The sequence below is a fragment of the Gigantopelta aegis genome, chromosome 4 (assembly GCF_016097555.1).
Source record: "Gigantopelta aegis isolate Gae_Host chromosome 4, Gae_host_genome, whole genome shotgun sequence".
NCBI classification, from domain to species: Eukaryota; Metazoa; Mollusca; class Gastropoda; order Neomphalida; family Peltospiridae; genus Gigantopelta; species Gigantopelta aegis.
In genome coordinates this window covers 107,250,254-107,268,534 of record NC_054702.1, presented here as the reverse complement: position 1 = coordinate 107,268,534, position 18,281 = coordinate 107,250,254, and the positions used below count along the sequence as shown (strand labels likewise).

At 37.9% G+C, this 18,281-nt stretch overlaps 1 protein-coding gene across 1 annotated transcript in view; it reads left to right on the top strand.

Moving 5' to 3' along the window:
- The window catches only part of LOC121371691 (probable G-protein coupled receptor 158), a 38,621-nt gene extending 27,321 nt beyond the window's left edge, over positions 1-11,300 (top strand). The window contains exons 4-5 of the mRNA XM_041497770.1: positions 3,450-3,518; positions 11,166-11,300. Of these exons, the coding sequence (XP_041353704.1) occupies positions 3,450-3,518; positions 11,166-11,285 (189 nt within the window). The 3' untranslated portion in view covers positions 11,286-11,300. The remainder of the gene's footprint in view (positions 1-3,449; positions 3,519-11,165) is intronic.
- The last annotated feature ends 6,981 nt before the right edge of the window (positions 11,301-18,281 follow it).

The following is an 18,281-nucleotide window of genomic DNA, read 5'->3' as shown; positions in this document are numbered from 1 at the left end:
AATAAACAGAAGTTTATGTGTGATGTGAAGATCTACTCCACTGACTGCAATGGGCTGTGACGACAGACGCTGTTCCAATATAAACATTATTTGCATAAAGCTACTTGCTTTTTTTGTTTTAAAATGTTTAATTCAAAACGATGGCTCATTCCACTGGGAGCAAAGAATGGAAAATTGAAAAATAAGAGTTAAATTGATGTTACAGGAAGTGTAAATGATATATTTATGTATGCAGTTAAGCAAGTATTACTGTAAATGGAAAATGGATGTTTGAAAATCGAGGAAACCTGAAAATTGAGCAAACATCCATCTTGCGCAATTGTTTAATGTGCACATTCAGAGCAAGCTGTTGTAGCGCATGCCTGTCCTGTGCATACGTACCGGCGTCAGCCGGTTCCTCCGTCCAGGACTAGAACTCATTTCCTACTAAGCCTCTTTGATAGACAGACTTTATTTACTAGTGACCTGATAACACTTAGCAATGCCTAGGCTATCATTCTAGCAATGGATGTGTTATCAGGCAGTGACATAATAACACTTCGAATTATCGTGTAGGGCTGACCGGGTCACAGGAAGCATGGTTGCATCATACATTTCTATAGCAGACTGTCTGTTTTTAAGATAATTAAACTTCTATCATCAGAAACTATAAAACTATGAAGAAATATTGGTAAATATTTAAATAAAGCATTTTTGTGTAATAGTGTATAATGTTTATTCTTCTGAACATAAGCCAAAATCTAAAGATATAATTTCATGAATCGGTATATTTGAATTTATATTTATATTTTGTATTTATTGCACAGATGTTATCATCCTAATTTGTTTACGTTATAATCGGAATTTGTAACTCACTGCACAACTGTATCGCGTTCTGTTTGTATGTTTCTCTGTATTGTGCCTATATATGCTGGCCTTGGAGAATAAACTAATTCTGATTCTGATAAACACAAGTAAAATCCAAGTAAAGGGGATTAGGTAACTTAGGCTTGTGTTTTGTTGATCCGATACTCCTGTCTATACAATTTACTGGTATTATCTCACACACAGTCAAGCAAGATGGACGCTGAAGTAATATTAAACAAAATAGCTACAGTATCAACAAGCAGGCAACAGAAATCTCTACACTAGTACGTTGCAACTGTGCTGGTGCTAAGCAGTGTAAAAGCCAATCAGCATAATTAAAGTGCAGTAGATGTGAATTTCCCGTTATAGTTCCAGTAGTCTTAATATTCAAGAACTATATAGAGATTATTATACAAGCTTGTGTGTCGTACTGATTTTATGAAACAAGTTTCGTAAAATCAGTACGACTCGCATGCGAGTGTAATAATTTTTTTATTATACATATTATTATTATTGTTGTTTTCTTTATGAATAACAATACCCAACTCAAAATGTTTCAACCACAACTAGAAGGAGACGACAAAATGACGTCGTATTTTAAAGGCACAGTCAGAGCTAGGACTGGAGAAGCAACGTCGCTTCCCAAAATTACGTCATTACACTTGTTATTACACGTGTGCTTCATGTGATTATTATTAACTCGGTTATGTTGAACCATATGGATAATAATATTGAATATTACACTGGCGTAGGAAGCGGGGGAGGGGGCAATGGGGCACCCACTTTTCTTGATCCAATAGCAGCAGCTATGGTTTATATATATATGTGTGTGTGTGTGTGTGTGTGTGTGTGTGTGTGTGTGTGGCACCGAATTGCTGGCAACTTGTAGACTTACCACCATGTTCTGAGCTATCGCAACATCCATAAAAAAGGATGCTCTTTAACGCAACCATATGCATGGTACCTACCAAACTACGATGTCGATCCCGTTGACGTGCCTCAAACAGTGGGCAAACCTAATAATGGCTAGTATGTATTGATGTATGAATATCTATATGTTGTATGCATGTGTGTGTGTGTGTGTGTGTGTGTGTGTGTATATATGTATGTATGTATGTATGTATGTATGTACGTACGTACGTACGTATGTATGTATGTATATATGGCCATTTCAGATGTTAGTTTTATACCCAGAAGCGACAAACGAGCTATGCATCGCTGAAGAGTGGATGTTTCACACTGGATTTGTAATTATGTACGGAGCTCTCATTATAAAAACATGGAGGTTGGTTTAATTAATTTATTCTAATTTTAAAAATAAAATTACAATAAATATGTCTTATAAAATGGTAATAAAAGAATTCAAACCATCAGCCAATAATACGAAGCAAATTGAATGGAATTTAAATTTGACCAAAACAAATGGAATGTATGTCTATATGATCATAGAAACGATAATGTAAAAGATCGATCGAAGTCAAAGCACAATTAAACATAAAGTATCTGGGATCTTTGAAAACGAACTATATAGAAGGAGCAATACAGTGGTTAGATTTTAAGGGGGTTAACTGACCAGTGGTGTTTATAGTTGGGTGTCTCCTTCAGCAGATGAAGCTGGTGGTTTGTTTTCCATTGAGATTAGGTTCAGATGTCCATGTCGACCACCAGTAGATCCGCTGGTTACACCCGCCTGACCACTTCCCCACCACCGTGGCATCTTGGTATTCCAAGACTTGGTATACTAATTGCCCATCCTTGTTAAAGGACAGATAGATTAGAAGCTAAAAGGTGTTGCTTTTACAATTAAGCAGTCCCTTGCATATTGCAAGACAGTCACACTTAAGTACTATCATGAACCCAATCAAGTGTTTGTTTATTGCATCATTTATTGTATCATTAATGAAAATCTGTTTACTAAAAAATTATCAGCATACTAATGACCTGTTAACATATACAAATAATAGGCATAATCAAAATGATAGGTGAACAATTATCACAATGACAAAGTAATATCCACACACAAACAATTTTTATGGATAATTTGAAATAGATACACCTGGCAGGTATGATCACAACTGTCACGTGTAATAACGCAGTCAGTAGTAGATCATGTCATAGTGTTTCAAACTTACAAATGTCTTGATGCAGTTTCTTTGAGGGGCGGGATGTACCCCACTGGTAAAGTGCTCGCTTGATGCGCGGTCGGTCTGGAATCGATTTCCATTTGGGTGCCAATTGGGCTCTTTCTCGCGTTCCAGCCAGTACACCACGACTGGTATATTAACGCCATGGTATGTGATATCCTGTCTGTGGGATGATGCATATTAAAGATCCCTTGCTACTAATGGAAAAATATAGCGGGTTTCCTCTCTAAGACAAAATGTCAGGATTGACAAATATTTGACATCCAATAGTCGATGATAAATAAATCAATGTGATGTCATTAGCATCAGCTTAAAAACCAAATGAAATAACCAACCTGACAAACTGATCAAAACACCTAGAATGCCATGTGAACCGTTATATCCATTTGACCACTGGCGAACATTCAGTCCATAGCAATGCCGAAACACTACTGACATACACGTTTTCTATATCCTCAGATAATTAAGATGGCCAGTCCAGTGTTTCTTCACCTCATGTGTCTCGGAGCGATCATCATGTGCTGCCATGTAAGTTCCACTTCTCCCTATAATTTCGTATATAGACGTGTCTTCGAAGTCACGTCGTCCAATAAACCTCGAGGTTACCATCGTACGAACAAATTGGGATATTAGGATTTCACATTTAAAGAAATATGTAGATTATCATGTTACAACGTTTTGACTTTCTGATTATTTAGCAAGGTTTAGATAACGGTGTAACAGGCTCGCTGAAGTTCGCCTGTTACACCGTTATCGAATCCAGCTAAATAACCACGATATCAAAATGTCGTAACCTGATTTTTTTTTTTATCATACAACCCCTTTTAAGCTATCTTTTTGTAATACGTTTAAGTCAAAAGCGTTATAGAAAATATTACTATTATTGTGTAGAACCTACTACCGAACGTCGGATAATAGGTGCCTGAAAACATCTTGGGAATATCATAGCCAGCCAAACAAGATATGCAATACTTTGATTATATTTTAAAGTATGTTGTGTCACAACATGACAATTTGTGTACCTTATTCTGTGAAAATAAACACACGTTTATGTGTGATGTGAAGATCTATGTCACTGACTACAATGGGCTGTGACGACAGACGCTGTTCCAATATAAATATTATTTGCATAAAGCTACTTGCTTTTTTGTTTTAAAATGTTTAATTCAAAACGATGGCTCATTCCACTGGGAGCAAAGAATGGAAAATTGAAAAATAAGAGGTAAATTGATGTTACAGGAAGTGTAAATGTTATATTTATGTGTGCAGTTAAGCAATTATTGCTGTAATCGAGGAAACCTGAAAATTGAGCAAACATCCGTCTTGCGCAGAACTCATTGGGAAATTGTTTAACGTGCACATTCAGAGCAAGCTGTTGTATCGCACGCCTGTCCTGGGCACAAGTACCGGCCTCCGCCGGTTCCTCCGTCCAGGACTAGAACTCATTTCCTACTAAGCCTCTTTGATAGACAGACTTTATTTACTAGTGACCTGATAACACATAGCAATGCCTAGGCTATCATTCTAGCAATGGATGTGTTATCCAGTGACATAATAACATTTCGAATTATCGTGTAGGGCTGATCGGGTCACAGGAAGCATGGTTGCATCATACATTTCTATACCAGACTGTCTGTTTTTAAGATAATTAAACTTCTATCATCAGAAACTATAAAACTATGAAGAAATATTGGTAAATATTTAAATAAAGCATTTTTGTGTAATAGTGTATAATGTTTATTCTTCTAAACATAAGCCAAAATCTAACGTTGTAATTGCATGAATTGGTATATTTGAATTTATATTCATATTTTGTATTTACTGCACAAATGTTATCATTCTAATTTTTTTACGTTATTGTAAATCACTGCACAACTGTAGCGCGTTCTGTTTGTATTTTTCTGTGTATTGTGCCTACATATTATTATGCTGGCCTTGGGGAAGAAACTAATTCTGATTCTGATTCTGATAAACAAATACAAGTCCTTTATCCAAACTATGGTAAATGCACCAAAAAAATTAAAAATAATAATGATCAACATCAATATAAAAATTCAACCAATAAATTAAAATACAGTGTAAAGAACTGTGCACAAATACAAATATCACAGATATATTAAAATAATTAAATTTCTGTTCCATTCATACCACAGAGCATTTAATCTTGGTGGCATACTGCAGAGAAAGCTTTGCACGTCTAGCACCCAAACAAGGTTTGTGTGCATCAGCGTACAAGCTATCTACAGATGTTCTAAATGCACCAAGACAAAGCCTAAGTCCCTGGTTGTGTACAGGATCTAGCATCCCACGTCTTTGTTCGCTTCCATTTTGAAGGACATTGCTTATGAAACTATTCCTAAGACTTCGGCAGTGCCAAAGCGTTTCAATAAACCATGGTTTAATGATACGTACAAGGATGCATTCAAAGAGTGAAACAGGTTACTTGAGAGGTTCAAATGTGAACCTACTGGGGATAACGTGGAAGAGAAATTAGACAGAGTAAGAAATAATCTTGGAGAACTTTTGTCTCCAAATTGAATTCACAAACATCAATGAAATCTGTCTGGAATAGGATCCGTAAAATCAAAGGTAAAGAATCCAGTAATACAGTCCATCATTTGTCTGTTAATGATACGGATGTCACGTCTCATCGTGGCATTGCCAATGCATTGGCAGACACCTTTTCTCATAATTCATCTTCTGCTTTCAGTACAGATACTTTTACATCTGTCAGAACTACAGCTGAAAAGCAGTCCATTAATTTTTCATCTGAAAATGCTGAAGTATACAACAGGTATTTCTCTATGGAGGAATTGCAGGATGCTCTTCATAAAGCCCATGATATTTCAGTAGGACTCGGATGAAATTCATTATCAGTTATTAAAGCAGTTACCTGAATCATCTTTGATGGTTCTTTTGAATATTTTTAATAACATCTGGATTTCTGGAGACTTTCCTTCTGATTGGAGGAAAGCTATTAGTATTCCTATTCCCAAGCCTGGTAAGGATCCAACTAATCCTACTAGTTATTGCCCTATCGCTTTGACAAGTTGCATTTGCAAAACCATGGAATGAATGATCAATCGTAGACTTGTCTGGTATCTTGAATCCCACAAATTGCTTACTAACGTGCAATGTGGGTTCAGATCTAGACGTAGCATGGTTGATCATCTTGTTCGATTTGAAACGTTTTGTAGGGAGGCTTTATTCCATAATCAGCACTTGGTTTCAGTGCTGTTTGATCTGGAGAAAGCTTACGATACCACATGGAAGTATGGGATTTTAAACGACCTCCATGGCATGGGCCTTAGATGTCGACTTCCTGTTTTTATATCTCAATTTTTAAGAGATACATCTTTTAAAGTCCGGGTGGGGTCGACTTTGTCTGACATTCACCCATAGGAGATGGGTGTGCCTCAAGGTAGTATCCTGTCTGTAACTCTATTTTCTGTGAACATTAACAGCATCACCCAGTGTTTAACACCTGGTGTGGATTGCTCGTTATATGTCGATGATTTTCAGATTTGCTATATATCGTCCAATATGAGTATCATTGAACGTAAGTTGCAGCTTTGTTTGAATAAACTTCAACAATGGGCAACTGACAATGGCTTTCGATTCTCAAAGGCAAAAACGGTTTGTATGCATATCTGCCAGAAAAGAGGTTTTCACTTAGATCCAGTTGTTTTTGGACAAAAAGCCAATTCCAGTTGTAGAGGAGACTAAATTTCTGGGGGTTATATTTGACAGAAAGCTATCTTTTTTGCCCCATCTTAAATATGTTAAAAAGAAGGGCTTAAAAGCTCTCAATATTTTAAAAGTTATTGGTAATACAGAATGGGAGCAAACCGAAAGGTGATGCTACATCTGTATAGATCTCTTGTGATCTCAAAACTATGGATGCATTGTGTATGGGTCGGCATGCAAGTCGTACTTGCAGATGCTAGATCCTGTACACAACCAGGGACTTAGGCTTTGTCTTGGTGCATTTAGAACATCTGTAGAAAGCTTGTACGCTGATGCACACAAACCTTGTTTGGGTGCTAGACGTGCAAAGCTTTCTCTGCAGTATGCCACCAAGATTAAATCCTCTATGGTATGAATGTAACAGAAATTTAATTATTTTGATATATCTGTGATATTTGTATGTGTGCACAGTTCTTTACAGTGTTTTAATTTGTTGGTTGAATTTTTATATTGATGTTGATGATTAATTTGTTTTTGTTTTTTTGTTTTTTTGTGCATTTACCATAGTTTGGTAATCTATATCAGAGAGCTTTTTAAACGTAACCTCACTGTATGGCCATGCCAAATCAGTATTGACAGATATGCTTCTGGTGGAAACCTTCACTGCAGCAGCATATGATTTTGCTGCTGTGGCAGGTTGTGCAATCTCCACCAGTTTTCTGGCATCAGCAAAGGTTAAACGTTTCTCAACTTTAACCTGTTGAACTCTCTTTTCTATTTTCCACCTCGGACACTCTCACGATTAAGCGAAGTGATCTCCCTTGCAGTTTATACACAGAAGGTCCTGTTGGCATGTTTTGCTGTCGTGGTCAAACTGACCACAACGAGCACATGTAAGTTTACCTCGACAGGCATTCTGGCCATGACCATATTTCTAGCACTTGAAACAGCGAAGGGGATTCGGAACAAAGGGATCACCAGGTACGTTGAGGTATCCAGCCTTAATCGATTGTGGAAGAGTGGATGTACTGAATGACAAGATAAATGTATTCGTAGGAACCAAGTCATTGTTCCTCCGAACCTTTATCCTCTTGACTGCAGCAACATATTGTGATGTTAAATTTTGCAAAATTTCATCATCACAATCACCTTCCAGATCACGACATCGGATGACTCCCTTAGATGTATTAAGAGATGCATGTGGCGACACAGTGATTTGTACATTGACGAGCATGGTCGACTTAAGAAAACAATTAGAATGTTTCTCTGTCAAACACTACCAATAGTGACCCATTTCTCAGGGGTTGTTTTTTTTAATTTTTGGTTCCCCGGCTAAGCCGAGGAGACCCTTTTGAATAGCAAAAGGCGATCACTTTTTCAAGGCCCCATTTTCAGATCAACTGATGACAAGAAACCTCGGCCAGATGCTAGAAGAAATCACCTTAGACTTCTTGGCATTGGTCTGATGAACACTCATGAATTCTTCATCAGAGAATGAAGAATTCGAAACCTCGGTGTGGAAACTTTTTAGGGTCCAATCTAAAGGTATCAATTTATTTTTATATACATTTCATCAACCATGTCCCTACCCACCACGGAGTCCAACAAGGAAACATGATGTTGCGGATAACCAGCAGGCACCCATGCCAGGGATACATGATTGATATACTTGGGCAATAAACAAACAATAAATCACCCAATTGACCCTAGCCACCGCCCCAAGAGCAACAAATACAAATGGTTATTCAAACAATGTTTGTTCTTGGCAAATGTAAAAAAGCAATTGGTTGTATGCTCTCGAGCTTGGCGTGACCAGCCGATTAATCAGGTCGGGCCTTCCTGACCACCCATCTATATGAACTCCTGGCCAAAGTGATGTATTGCCAGAAATCATACCTGCAGGTATTCCCAAACTCAATCACCAGGATCCCATCATCCATTTTCACGGGTCGCACCTCACGGCAAACAAGGCGCCCCAAAAGGGGAGTTGTACTGTATTAGCCATTCTCAAGGAGAATGTTTCACACCTGCACCACGGTGAGGTTACAGTACATGCAGGGGTTGTTGATCCGATACTCCTGTCTATTAATAGGTAAACGGTGATTATTTGTGATCTGAATTTGAATACAATTTACTGGCATTATCTCTCACACACAGCCAAGCAAGATGATGGAGGTTGAAGAAATGTTAAACAAAATAGCTACAGTATCAACAAGCAGGCAACAAAGAAATCTCTACACCAGTACGTTACAACAGTGCTGGTCCAAAGTAATGTAAAACCCAATCATCATAAATAAAATCCAGTTGATGTGAATTTCCCATTGCAGTTCCAGTAGACTTAATATTCAAGAACTATTATATAGCCAAATTTTTACATTTCTTCAAATTTGTTAACAGGCAAAACAAGGTGGTGTCTGTAATCACATTTCTAATAATAAACGTGCCACCAGGTGGCGTTGCGCGTGCTAAACCGCAAAAATGTACATGCCGCGATATCGTGGAACCCGCGATATCGTGAGCATGAATGAATGAATGTTTAACGACACCCCAGCACGAAAAATACATCGGCTATTGGGTGTCAAACTATGGTAAATGCAAAAACAAAATGATGATCAACATCAATATAAAAATTCAACAGTTAAGTAAAAACGGTGTAAAGAACTGTGCAAATATACAAATATCACAGATACTGACTTTTACTCAAAATTTCAATTTGTGCTGTATTGGCTATTCTCAAAGAGAATGTTACACCCCTGCACCACGGTGACAGCACACGCAGGGGATATCGTGAGCAAGGAGTATAATTACAATCGTTAAAGTCTCTGTTAGTCGATAACATCTTACAAATTGCAGCCAACTCAGGAATGTCCCTTTAAATTAAAAACCGTTTTTGTAAAACATAAAAGAAGGTATGTAATAAATACAGAACTTCACATACGTTGTTTTCGCTTCCTATTTATTTACACTCGTTTATTTTGCGAAAGAACATATCACGAAACTGTAACGCGGCCTTGTGGTATATATGCTTGCGCAAAATAAACTCGTGCAATAAATAGGAAGCAGTTAGAAAACACCTCTATGGTTGGAAGATTGAGTCCACTCCGAAGTGCCTTGTGTGCGACGGAGTGGACTCAGTCTTGCACGCCTTTTTTCACTGCAACAAAACTAGACAATTTATTAAACAAATTGAACCTATTTTCAAAAAACGTTTTCGCCACCAATTCAGATTAAACCCATTCACAATGATTTTTGGAATCAAACATAAAGTTGGCAACTATGCGTCGAACTTGGGAATTTTTCTCCGGAGTAAAGCAATAAGGGTAATTTGGACCACACGTGAATTATTAGAGGGAAATAAGCCGTGTAATGAAATGGCACTTTTCAAACATTTAGTATATTCAAGGGTCGAAACTGAATATTTTGCCGCATTAGAACGGCCTAATAGACCAGAACAATTCTTGAAACACTGGTGCTTCGAAGGGCTCGTGCAATGATGCCTTCGACATTACATATCAGCTGTGATAATTAATGGTCAAATATGCACAAAACGTAGAAAAATAGGCCTTGACACCCCCCCCCCCCACCCCCCACCCCACCCCACCACCCCGGCTTGTAGCCTTGGGGGCCAGGCCCGCAAACCAGGTTAGATTCTTGTAAATAATTTTTAATCAACATACACTAAATATATTAAAAGAAAACAAAAACACAAGCATACACTAAATAATTTATTATAATACAAGCACAAACACTTCTATGTACATTTATATATTTTAACATTCAACGAGAACCTGGTCAGTTATATATGGTAGGCTTTGACGAATAAACGGGGTACCCGGCATGTCCGGTGTTGCCTGAAAAGAGAGAAAAAAAAGAGAAAAGAAAAAGGAAGCGAAAACAACGTATATCAACTTCTGTATATCGCCAAAATACCTGTATTAAGCGGCCACTTATTATGACAATACACCGCATAAAGTAGGAATTAAATAATTAAATGGAAAAAGAAAACAAACTTGTTGAGAACGGTTAATTTAATACATTCCATTTGCATTATTTCTGAAGGAGACGACATGTCAAAAGTTGATTTATAGTCAACTGTGAAGCACACATCCGTTGATTAGCAGTACAAACGGTAAATAAAAAAACAACAAGAAATGTTTTAAAGACTATATATCTGGCAACCTGTACTCAGCGGCCACTTTTATCTACTCCCTTGTGTGACCGCTTAAAACAGGTTTGACTGTATATATATATATATATATATATATATATATATATATATATATATATATATATATATATATATATATATATGTATGTATGTATTATGTCGTTATGTATATATGTGTGTGTGTGTGTGTGTGTGTGTGTGTGTGTACCTACCTACCTACCTACCTACCCACCCACCCCACACACACACATACACACACACACACACACACACACATATATATATATATATATATATATATATATATATGGCCATTTCAGGTGTTGGTTTTATACCCAGAAGCGACAAACGAGCTATGCATCGCTGACGTGTGGATGTTTCACACTGGATTTGCAATTATGTACGGAGCTCTCTTTATAAAAACATGGAGGTTGGTTTAATTAATTTATTCTAATTTTAAAAATAAAATTACAATAAATATGTCTCATAAAATGGTAATAAAAGAATTCAAACCATCAGCCAATAATACGAAGCAAATGGAATGGAATTTAAATTAGACCAAAACAAATGGAATGTATGTCTATATGATCATAGAAACAATAATGTAAAAGATCGATCGAAGTCAAAGCAAAATTAAACATAAAGTATCTGGGATCTTTGAAAACGAACTATACACAAAGAAAAAGGTTAAGCACCCAGAGATGTAATTAGTACTAAAATAGCCCCATTCGTAAAAACTGCAAATTACATGACGAATATGTCAAGAATGGTGTTCCATCGAAATAATAGGAGAGTACAATGACAACTGTGACGTCCCACAACAGAACATGCACATCCATCATGCCACCCATGCTTTGCTCAAAATGCAGTATCAATACACTGCAATTGTTGCCATTTAACATCACTGTCTTGCATTGTTAAAGTTTAATTGTTGAATATGGCACGTCGACGGTTATCAGAGGCCCAAAGATGGCGTATTATTGATATGCATGCGACCGGCATGACCTTCAAAAGTATAGGACGTCAAATGGGGCATCATTACACCATAATCAGCAGACTGATACGAAAACACGGGCATACCAATGCTGTAAAGGATCTCCCACGGTCAGGGAGACCGCGTCTGACGTCACAGCGCGAGGACAGGGCCCTGCTTCGGCTCATACGTCGTCAACCCTTTGCTACGTCTCCTGTTCTGAAGAGCCAGTGGTTACCTAATAGACGGATGTCAGCCAGAACAGTGAGGAATCGTCTGAAATTTGTGGGATTGAAGGCCAGAAGGGTCATCAAGCGTCCCTTTCTTGCTGATCATCATGAGAGACGCCATTTAGCGTGGTGTTTGGCCCAGAGAGGTTGGAATCTGAGGTCCTGGCGAAGAGTCCATTGGTCCGCCGAAAGCTGGTTCCTGCTCCATGTCACAAATGGCCGATTGAGAGTTTGGAGACATAAAAATGCTGCCTACACACTCAGGAACATACGACCTATGACCTCGTATGGTGGAGGTTCAGTAATGGCTTGGGGTTGCCTATCACATGATTGTAAGCTGGATCTTGTCACCATCCAAGGCAACCTCAGTGGTGATCGGTACATTCGTAACGTCCTGCAACCAGTTGTTGTGCCGCATTTTGACAACCATCCACTCACCACCAGACCTCTGTACATGGATGATAAAGCTAGGCCACATCGTTCCCGAGCAGTAACAGCTTTACTCCAAACTAAAGCTGTGACGACCCTGCCCTGGCCGGCCAGGAGTCCTGACCTAAACCCACTAGAGCATGTTTGGGACATCTTGGGGCGTCGAGTACAGACATTGACCCCACCTGTACAGACTCTGGCACAATTAGAAGCAGCTCTTCATCAAGAATGGCAGCAGTTGCCCATGCAGCAGATCAGACGACTTACTGGAGGGATGAGACGAAGGGTGGAAGCTGTCATCCGGGCACGTGGCGGGTTTACCTGCTATTGATGATTTGTGTCATGAATGTCATCTGTGAACTTCAAATGACATTTTTCATCAACAATCATGATGTTGACTTGTGTTTCTGACTCTACACCTCCATACTTATTGTGCCTCAGTTTTTGGCTCACATACAGCATATTGGAATTCTTCTCAGAATAATGATTAAAATTTCAAAACTGGATACACTTGTTATGTTTTCTTACTGTCAAAGATGTATTCTTGCAAAACACATTTCTTTTCCGAGGTTATGTTATCAGGCGTTCAACGCCAAACCTCGTAAGACAAGTCATTGTGAAAAATACAGGGGGTGCTTAACTTGTTTCTTTGTGTATATATAGAAGGAGCAGTACAGTGGCTAGATTTCAAGGGCGTTAACTGACCAGTGGTGTTTATAGTCTGGTGTCTCCTTCAACAGATGAAGGTTGGGTTTTTTTGTTGTTGTTTTATTACCCCCAGATCATAGGCAATGTCAAGGTTGGGGAGCCTTGAATCATTGTCTTACAGTATCACATAAAAGTTATATACAAATATTATGACATACAAAATTAGAAAAATATATATTATATGTGATGTTTAAGATTTTCTGTTTACAAATATGAATCTATACTCTTCAAAAAAAGAAACGCAAAAGGGTACAAATGGGTTATAACTCCGATTTTATGTTTCCTACCGGTTCATACTTTGTGAATATAAGGTCATTGCATGTCCCAAACACATTCCCACGGTTACATTCGATAAAACGCAGCTACTGTAAAATAAAGTTCCAAAATGTGAATATTCGCAAAAACGCAGCCACGTGCAAACCATGTCACCACTGCACGTGCGTTGTCTGCACGTGCAACATGAACACCGACAGTATAAAAGTGCAGGGTGTTCGCTTGCCTGGCCTCTGTATCTGGCCGACAGTTGACAATCCAGGACATGCCACGTCTCAGTGAACCGCAGAGAAACAATGCCATCGGCCGACTAGACGCAGGCGAATCCAGAACGGTCGTTGCCAGGGCATTCCATGTGTCCCCAAGCACCATCTCCAGACTGTGGGACCGTTACCAGCAACATGGATCAACACGTGACCTCCCTAGATCCGGTCCACCACGGGTCACTACCCCCGGGCAGGACCGCTACATCCGGGTACGCCACTTCGGGAACGATTGACTACTGCCACCTCCACAGCCGCAGCAATACCAGGTTTGCGCAGGATATCCGACCAGACCGTACGGAACCGCCTACGTGAGGTAGGAATTCGTGCGAGACGTCCAGTTCGAGGTGTCATCTTAACACCACAACACCGTCGACTCCGACTGCAGTGGTGCCAGATTCATCGACAATGGCCTCAACGGCGATGGAGACAGGTGTGGTTCAGTGACGAGTCCCGATTTCTGCTCCGACGTCATGATGGAAGATGTCGCGTGTATAGGCGTCGTGGTGAACGTTATGCGGCAAACTGCGTGCAGGAAGTGGACAGATTCGGCGGGGGTAGTGTCATGGTGTGGGCAGCCATCTCACACACTGGCAGAACTGACCTGGTCCACGTGCAGGGCAACCTGAATGCACAGGGCTACATTGACCAGATCCTCCGGCCACACATCGTTCCAGTTATGGCCAACGCCAACGCAGTGTTCCAACATGACAACGCCAGGCCTCACACAGCACGTCTCACAACGGCTTTCCTACAGAACAACAACATTAATGTCCTTCCTTGGCCATCGATATCACCGGATTTGAACCCAATTGAGCATCTATGGGACGAGTTGGACCGACGCCTCCGACAGCGACAACCACAGCCCCAGACCCTGCCCGAGCTGGCAGCAGCCTTGCAGGCCGAGTGGGCCACCATCCCCCGGGACGTCATCCGTACTCTGGTTGCTTCAATGGGCAGGCGGTGCCAGGCAGTTGTCAACACACGCGGAGGCCACACCCGGTATTGACTCCAGATGACCTTGACCTTGGTGGTGTGTCCTATCACTTACTCACAATGGACCTGAGTGAATTGTGAACAATCCTGCAACATTTGGTAATTATCGGACTCACCATTCAATAATTAAATCAATTCTCCAAATGTTACGACAATGTGGTTTTGCGTTTCTTCTTTTGAAGAGTATATATAGGCTTCCTCATACAATTAGTTTCCAATCTGAGGGTCAAAAGGGAATAAAATAAAAAACAAAGAGAGAAGGTAAGGAAAGGGTAAGGGAAGATAAGAAAAAGAATTCAAGCAGAGATTCGTTAGATACCCAGGTCAACTTTAAAACTGATTGTTATTGGGTATTTGATATAATAAAAACGACATTTGGTATCTAACAGAGGAAAGACAGATAAAGTATGAAAGTAAAAGTATGATGTTTAAAAAGAGATATAGCAAAGATATGTTTTTTAATTTCCAAACAAGCTATGTCATTTTATAGATAGAAACATAGGCATACAAATATACAAGATATAATTTTATGTATCATCATTAAAAAGGTGAAGCCACTTTCCCCAATGTTCATTAAATTTGTCATACTCGCAGTTTTTTAAGTAAATATATCTGTCAATATGAAATTTATGTTGCAGTGTATTTTTAATAATATTAATATTAAGATTATTGCCGAGTATTTTCGTACAATAGATATGATATTTTACATTAATTATTAACCAGTTAACTACATATACTTGGTTTATTTCACCATTTATCATGCAAAACATAAATATATGTTTATTTAGCAAAATTTTCATTTTCAGTTGGTCAAATATCCATTCTTGTAATGCTTCCCATATAATTTTAACTTTATGACAATCATAAAACAAGTGTTGTAATGTTTCAGGAGCATTTTTGCAAAAGTTACATTTTGTCGAATCTACATAGTGGATCATATGTAAGAAAGAATTTGTACCGGGTAGCTAAAATTCTGTGAAGCAATCGATATTGAAACCATAACAAGGTTGTATCTTTCATATATTTGAAAGGTAACGAATAAAACTGTTCCCACATATGATAATTAAACCTTTGGATGCATATTTTGTTTGTGACTTTGGTATAATGTGTTTTTTGTTCAAAATTATTTAGCAAATTTTTGTTCAAAATAGTGTATATCTCTTTACTTTTAGTGTTTCTGTTTAGCATAATTTTAATTTAAAAAGGTAATACAGGTCTTTTGCCAGAAATGAATGTCATGTTGTTAATGTTGTTTAATGAGCATAAGAAAGCTTTTACAGCATTTACTAATGATAAATAATAAAACAAAAACTGTTTTTAGATTATATCTGTATTTAAAAGACTGAAAATCTAAAATCTTTCCACTTTCATCTAATAAGTCATTTATAAAAACAATCCCTTTCTTTAAATAACTGGTATACAAAAATGGTTTAATATGTTTCAGTATTTTGGTATTATACCAGATATTTAATCCTTGTACATCTTCATTATTTTCAATATTTAGTTTTTGCTGTATTAAAACCCAACTAATTAGTACATCTTTCCAAAATGTATTTAGAATTCTTTCACATTTTAGTGTAATGAAATAATCTCCATTGATGATAAGATCTTTTGTAGTTAGACCTGTTGTAGAATTAAATAAATTAATCCACTTTGTATCATTTAGAAAAAGTCTTCTCATCCAGGTTAATTTCAAAGAAGTTATAACATGATATATATTTGGCATTTTTATACCACCGTATTTATAATCTAGGGTTAATATTTCTCGTTTATTTTTTTCTGGCTTATTTTGCCAAATAAATTTGAAAAACATTTTGTTTAAATCTTCTATAGTTCGTTTTGGTAGATTTGGTAATGATATTAGGAGGTAAGTGATTTTGGGTATTATTAATGTTTTAAGAATTGTTACCCTACCTAATACTGTAAGCTTCCTGAATGACCAAATTTTAATCAGATTCTTAATTTGCTTGATTTTAGAATCAAAATTCTATTCTATTATATCATTTAAATTTAAAGTAAAATTTATACAACGCAAACTAAATTGGTTTAAACCCCATTCTAACTTCCAACGAGTATGGTGATAGACATCTTTAGAATATTTTTTACTTCCTATCAAAATGGCTTTAGACTTAATATAGTTAATTTTTAGGCCTGAAATTACAGCGTAATAATCAAGTACTCTTATTGCATTGTTCAGACTCAGAAGATTATCAAGAATGAAAGTGGTGTCATTAGCATATTGTGATATTAAATATTCAGTGTCATCAATGGTGATACCTTTAATACCATTGTTATTTCTCAGCAGATGAAGTTGGTGGTTTGTTTTCCATTGAGATTAGGTCCAGATGTCCATGTGGACCACCAGTAGTCCCGCTGGTTACACCCGCCTGACCACTTCCCCACCACCGTGGCATCTTGGTATTCCAAGACTTGGTATACTAATTGCCCATCCTTGTTAAAGGACACAGAGATAAGAAGCTAAAAGGTGTTGCTTTTACAATTAAGCAGTCCCTTGCATATTGCAAGACAGTCACACTTAAGCACTGTCATGAACCCAATCAAGTGTTTGTTTATTACATATCATTAACGAAAATCTGTTGACTAAAAAACTGAAAACTATCAGCATACTAATGACCTGTTAACATATACAAATAATAGGCATAATCAAAATGATAGGTGAACAAGTATCACAATAACGATGTAATATCCACACACAAACAATTTACATGGATAACTTGAAATAGATACACCTGGCAGGTACTGTCACACGTAATCATGCAGTCAGTAGTAGATCATGTCATAGTGTTTCAAACTTACAAATGTCTTGATGCAGTTTCTTTGAGGGGCGGGATGTACCCCACTGGTAAAATGCTCGCTTGATGCGCGGTCGGTCTGGGATCAATTCCCATTTGAGTGCCCACTGGGCTCTTTCTCGCGTTCCAGCCAGTACACCACGGCTGGTATATTAAACGCCATGATATGTGATATCCTGTCTATGGGATGGTGCATATTAAAGATCCCTTGCTACTAATGGAAACATGTAGCGGGTTTTCTCTCTAAGACAAAATGTCAGGATTGACAAATTTTTGACATCCAATAGTTGATGATAAATAAATCAATGTGATCTAGTGGTGTCGTTAAACAAAAAATTTGATGAGCATTCCTTTGGATATCTTAGAAGTGATATGTAGACACCAAAAGCTGGACCAGAAGGTATATTAGTCAACATAACTGGAAAACTGACTATTGCAAAGTTGAAGCCATCCCCTTGTTTTGAGACTTGTGTCACTTTTAATCTCTATACATAGATTGAGGTATTAACATAATTTAATATCATCAGATGTTTCTTTTATTCCTAACTCTTGTGGGTAAGTCATTGCAAGGCACTCTGTTATCCTGTTGTTATTGAATTAATTATATACGATCATCAGTATAGCGGAACGTAAAGTTAAACGTTTTAGCCATATTCCGTTGTTTGATCTAACCACATTTGTGATCAATTCTTATTTATGTGTATAGAGAAACAAATCGGCGACTGATGGAGTACAGTAGGTGCCCATGCGG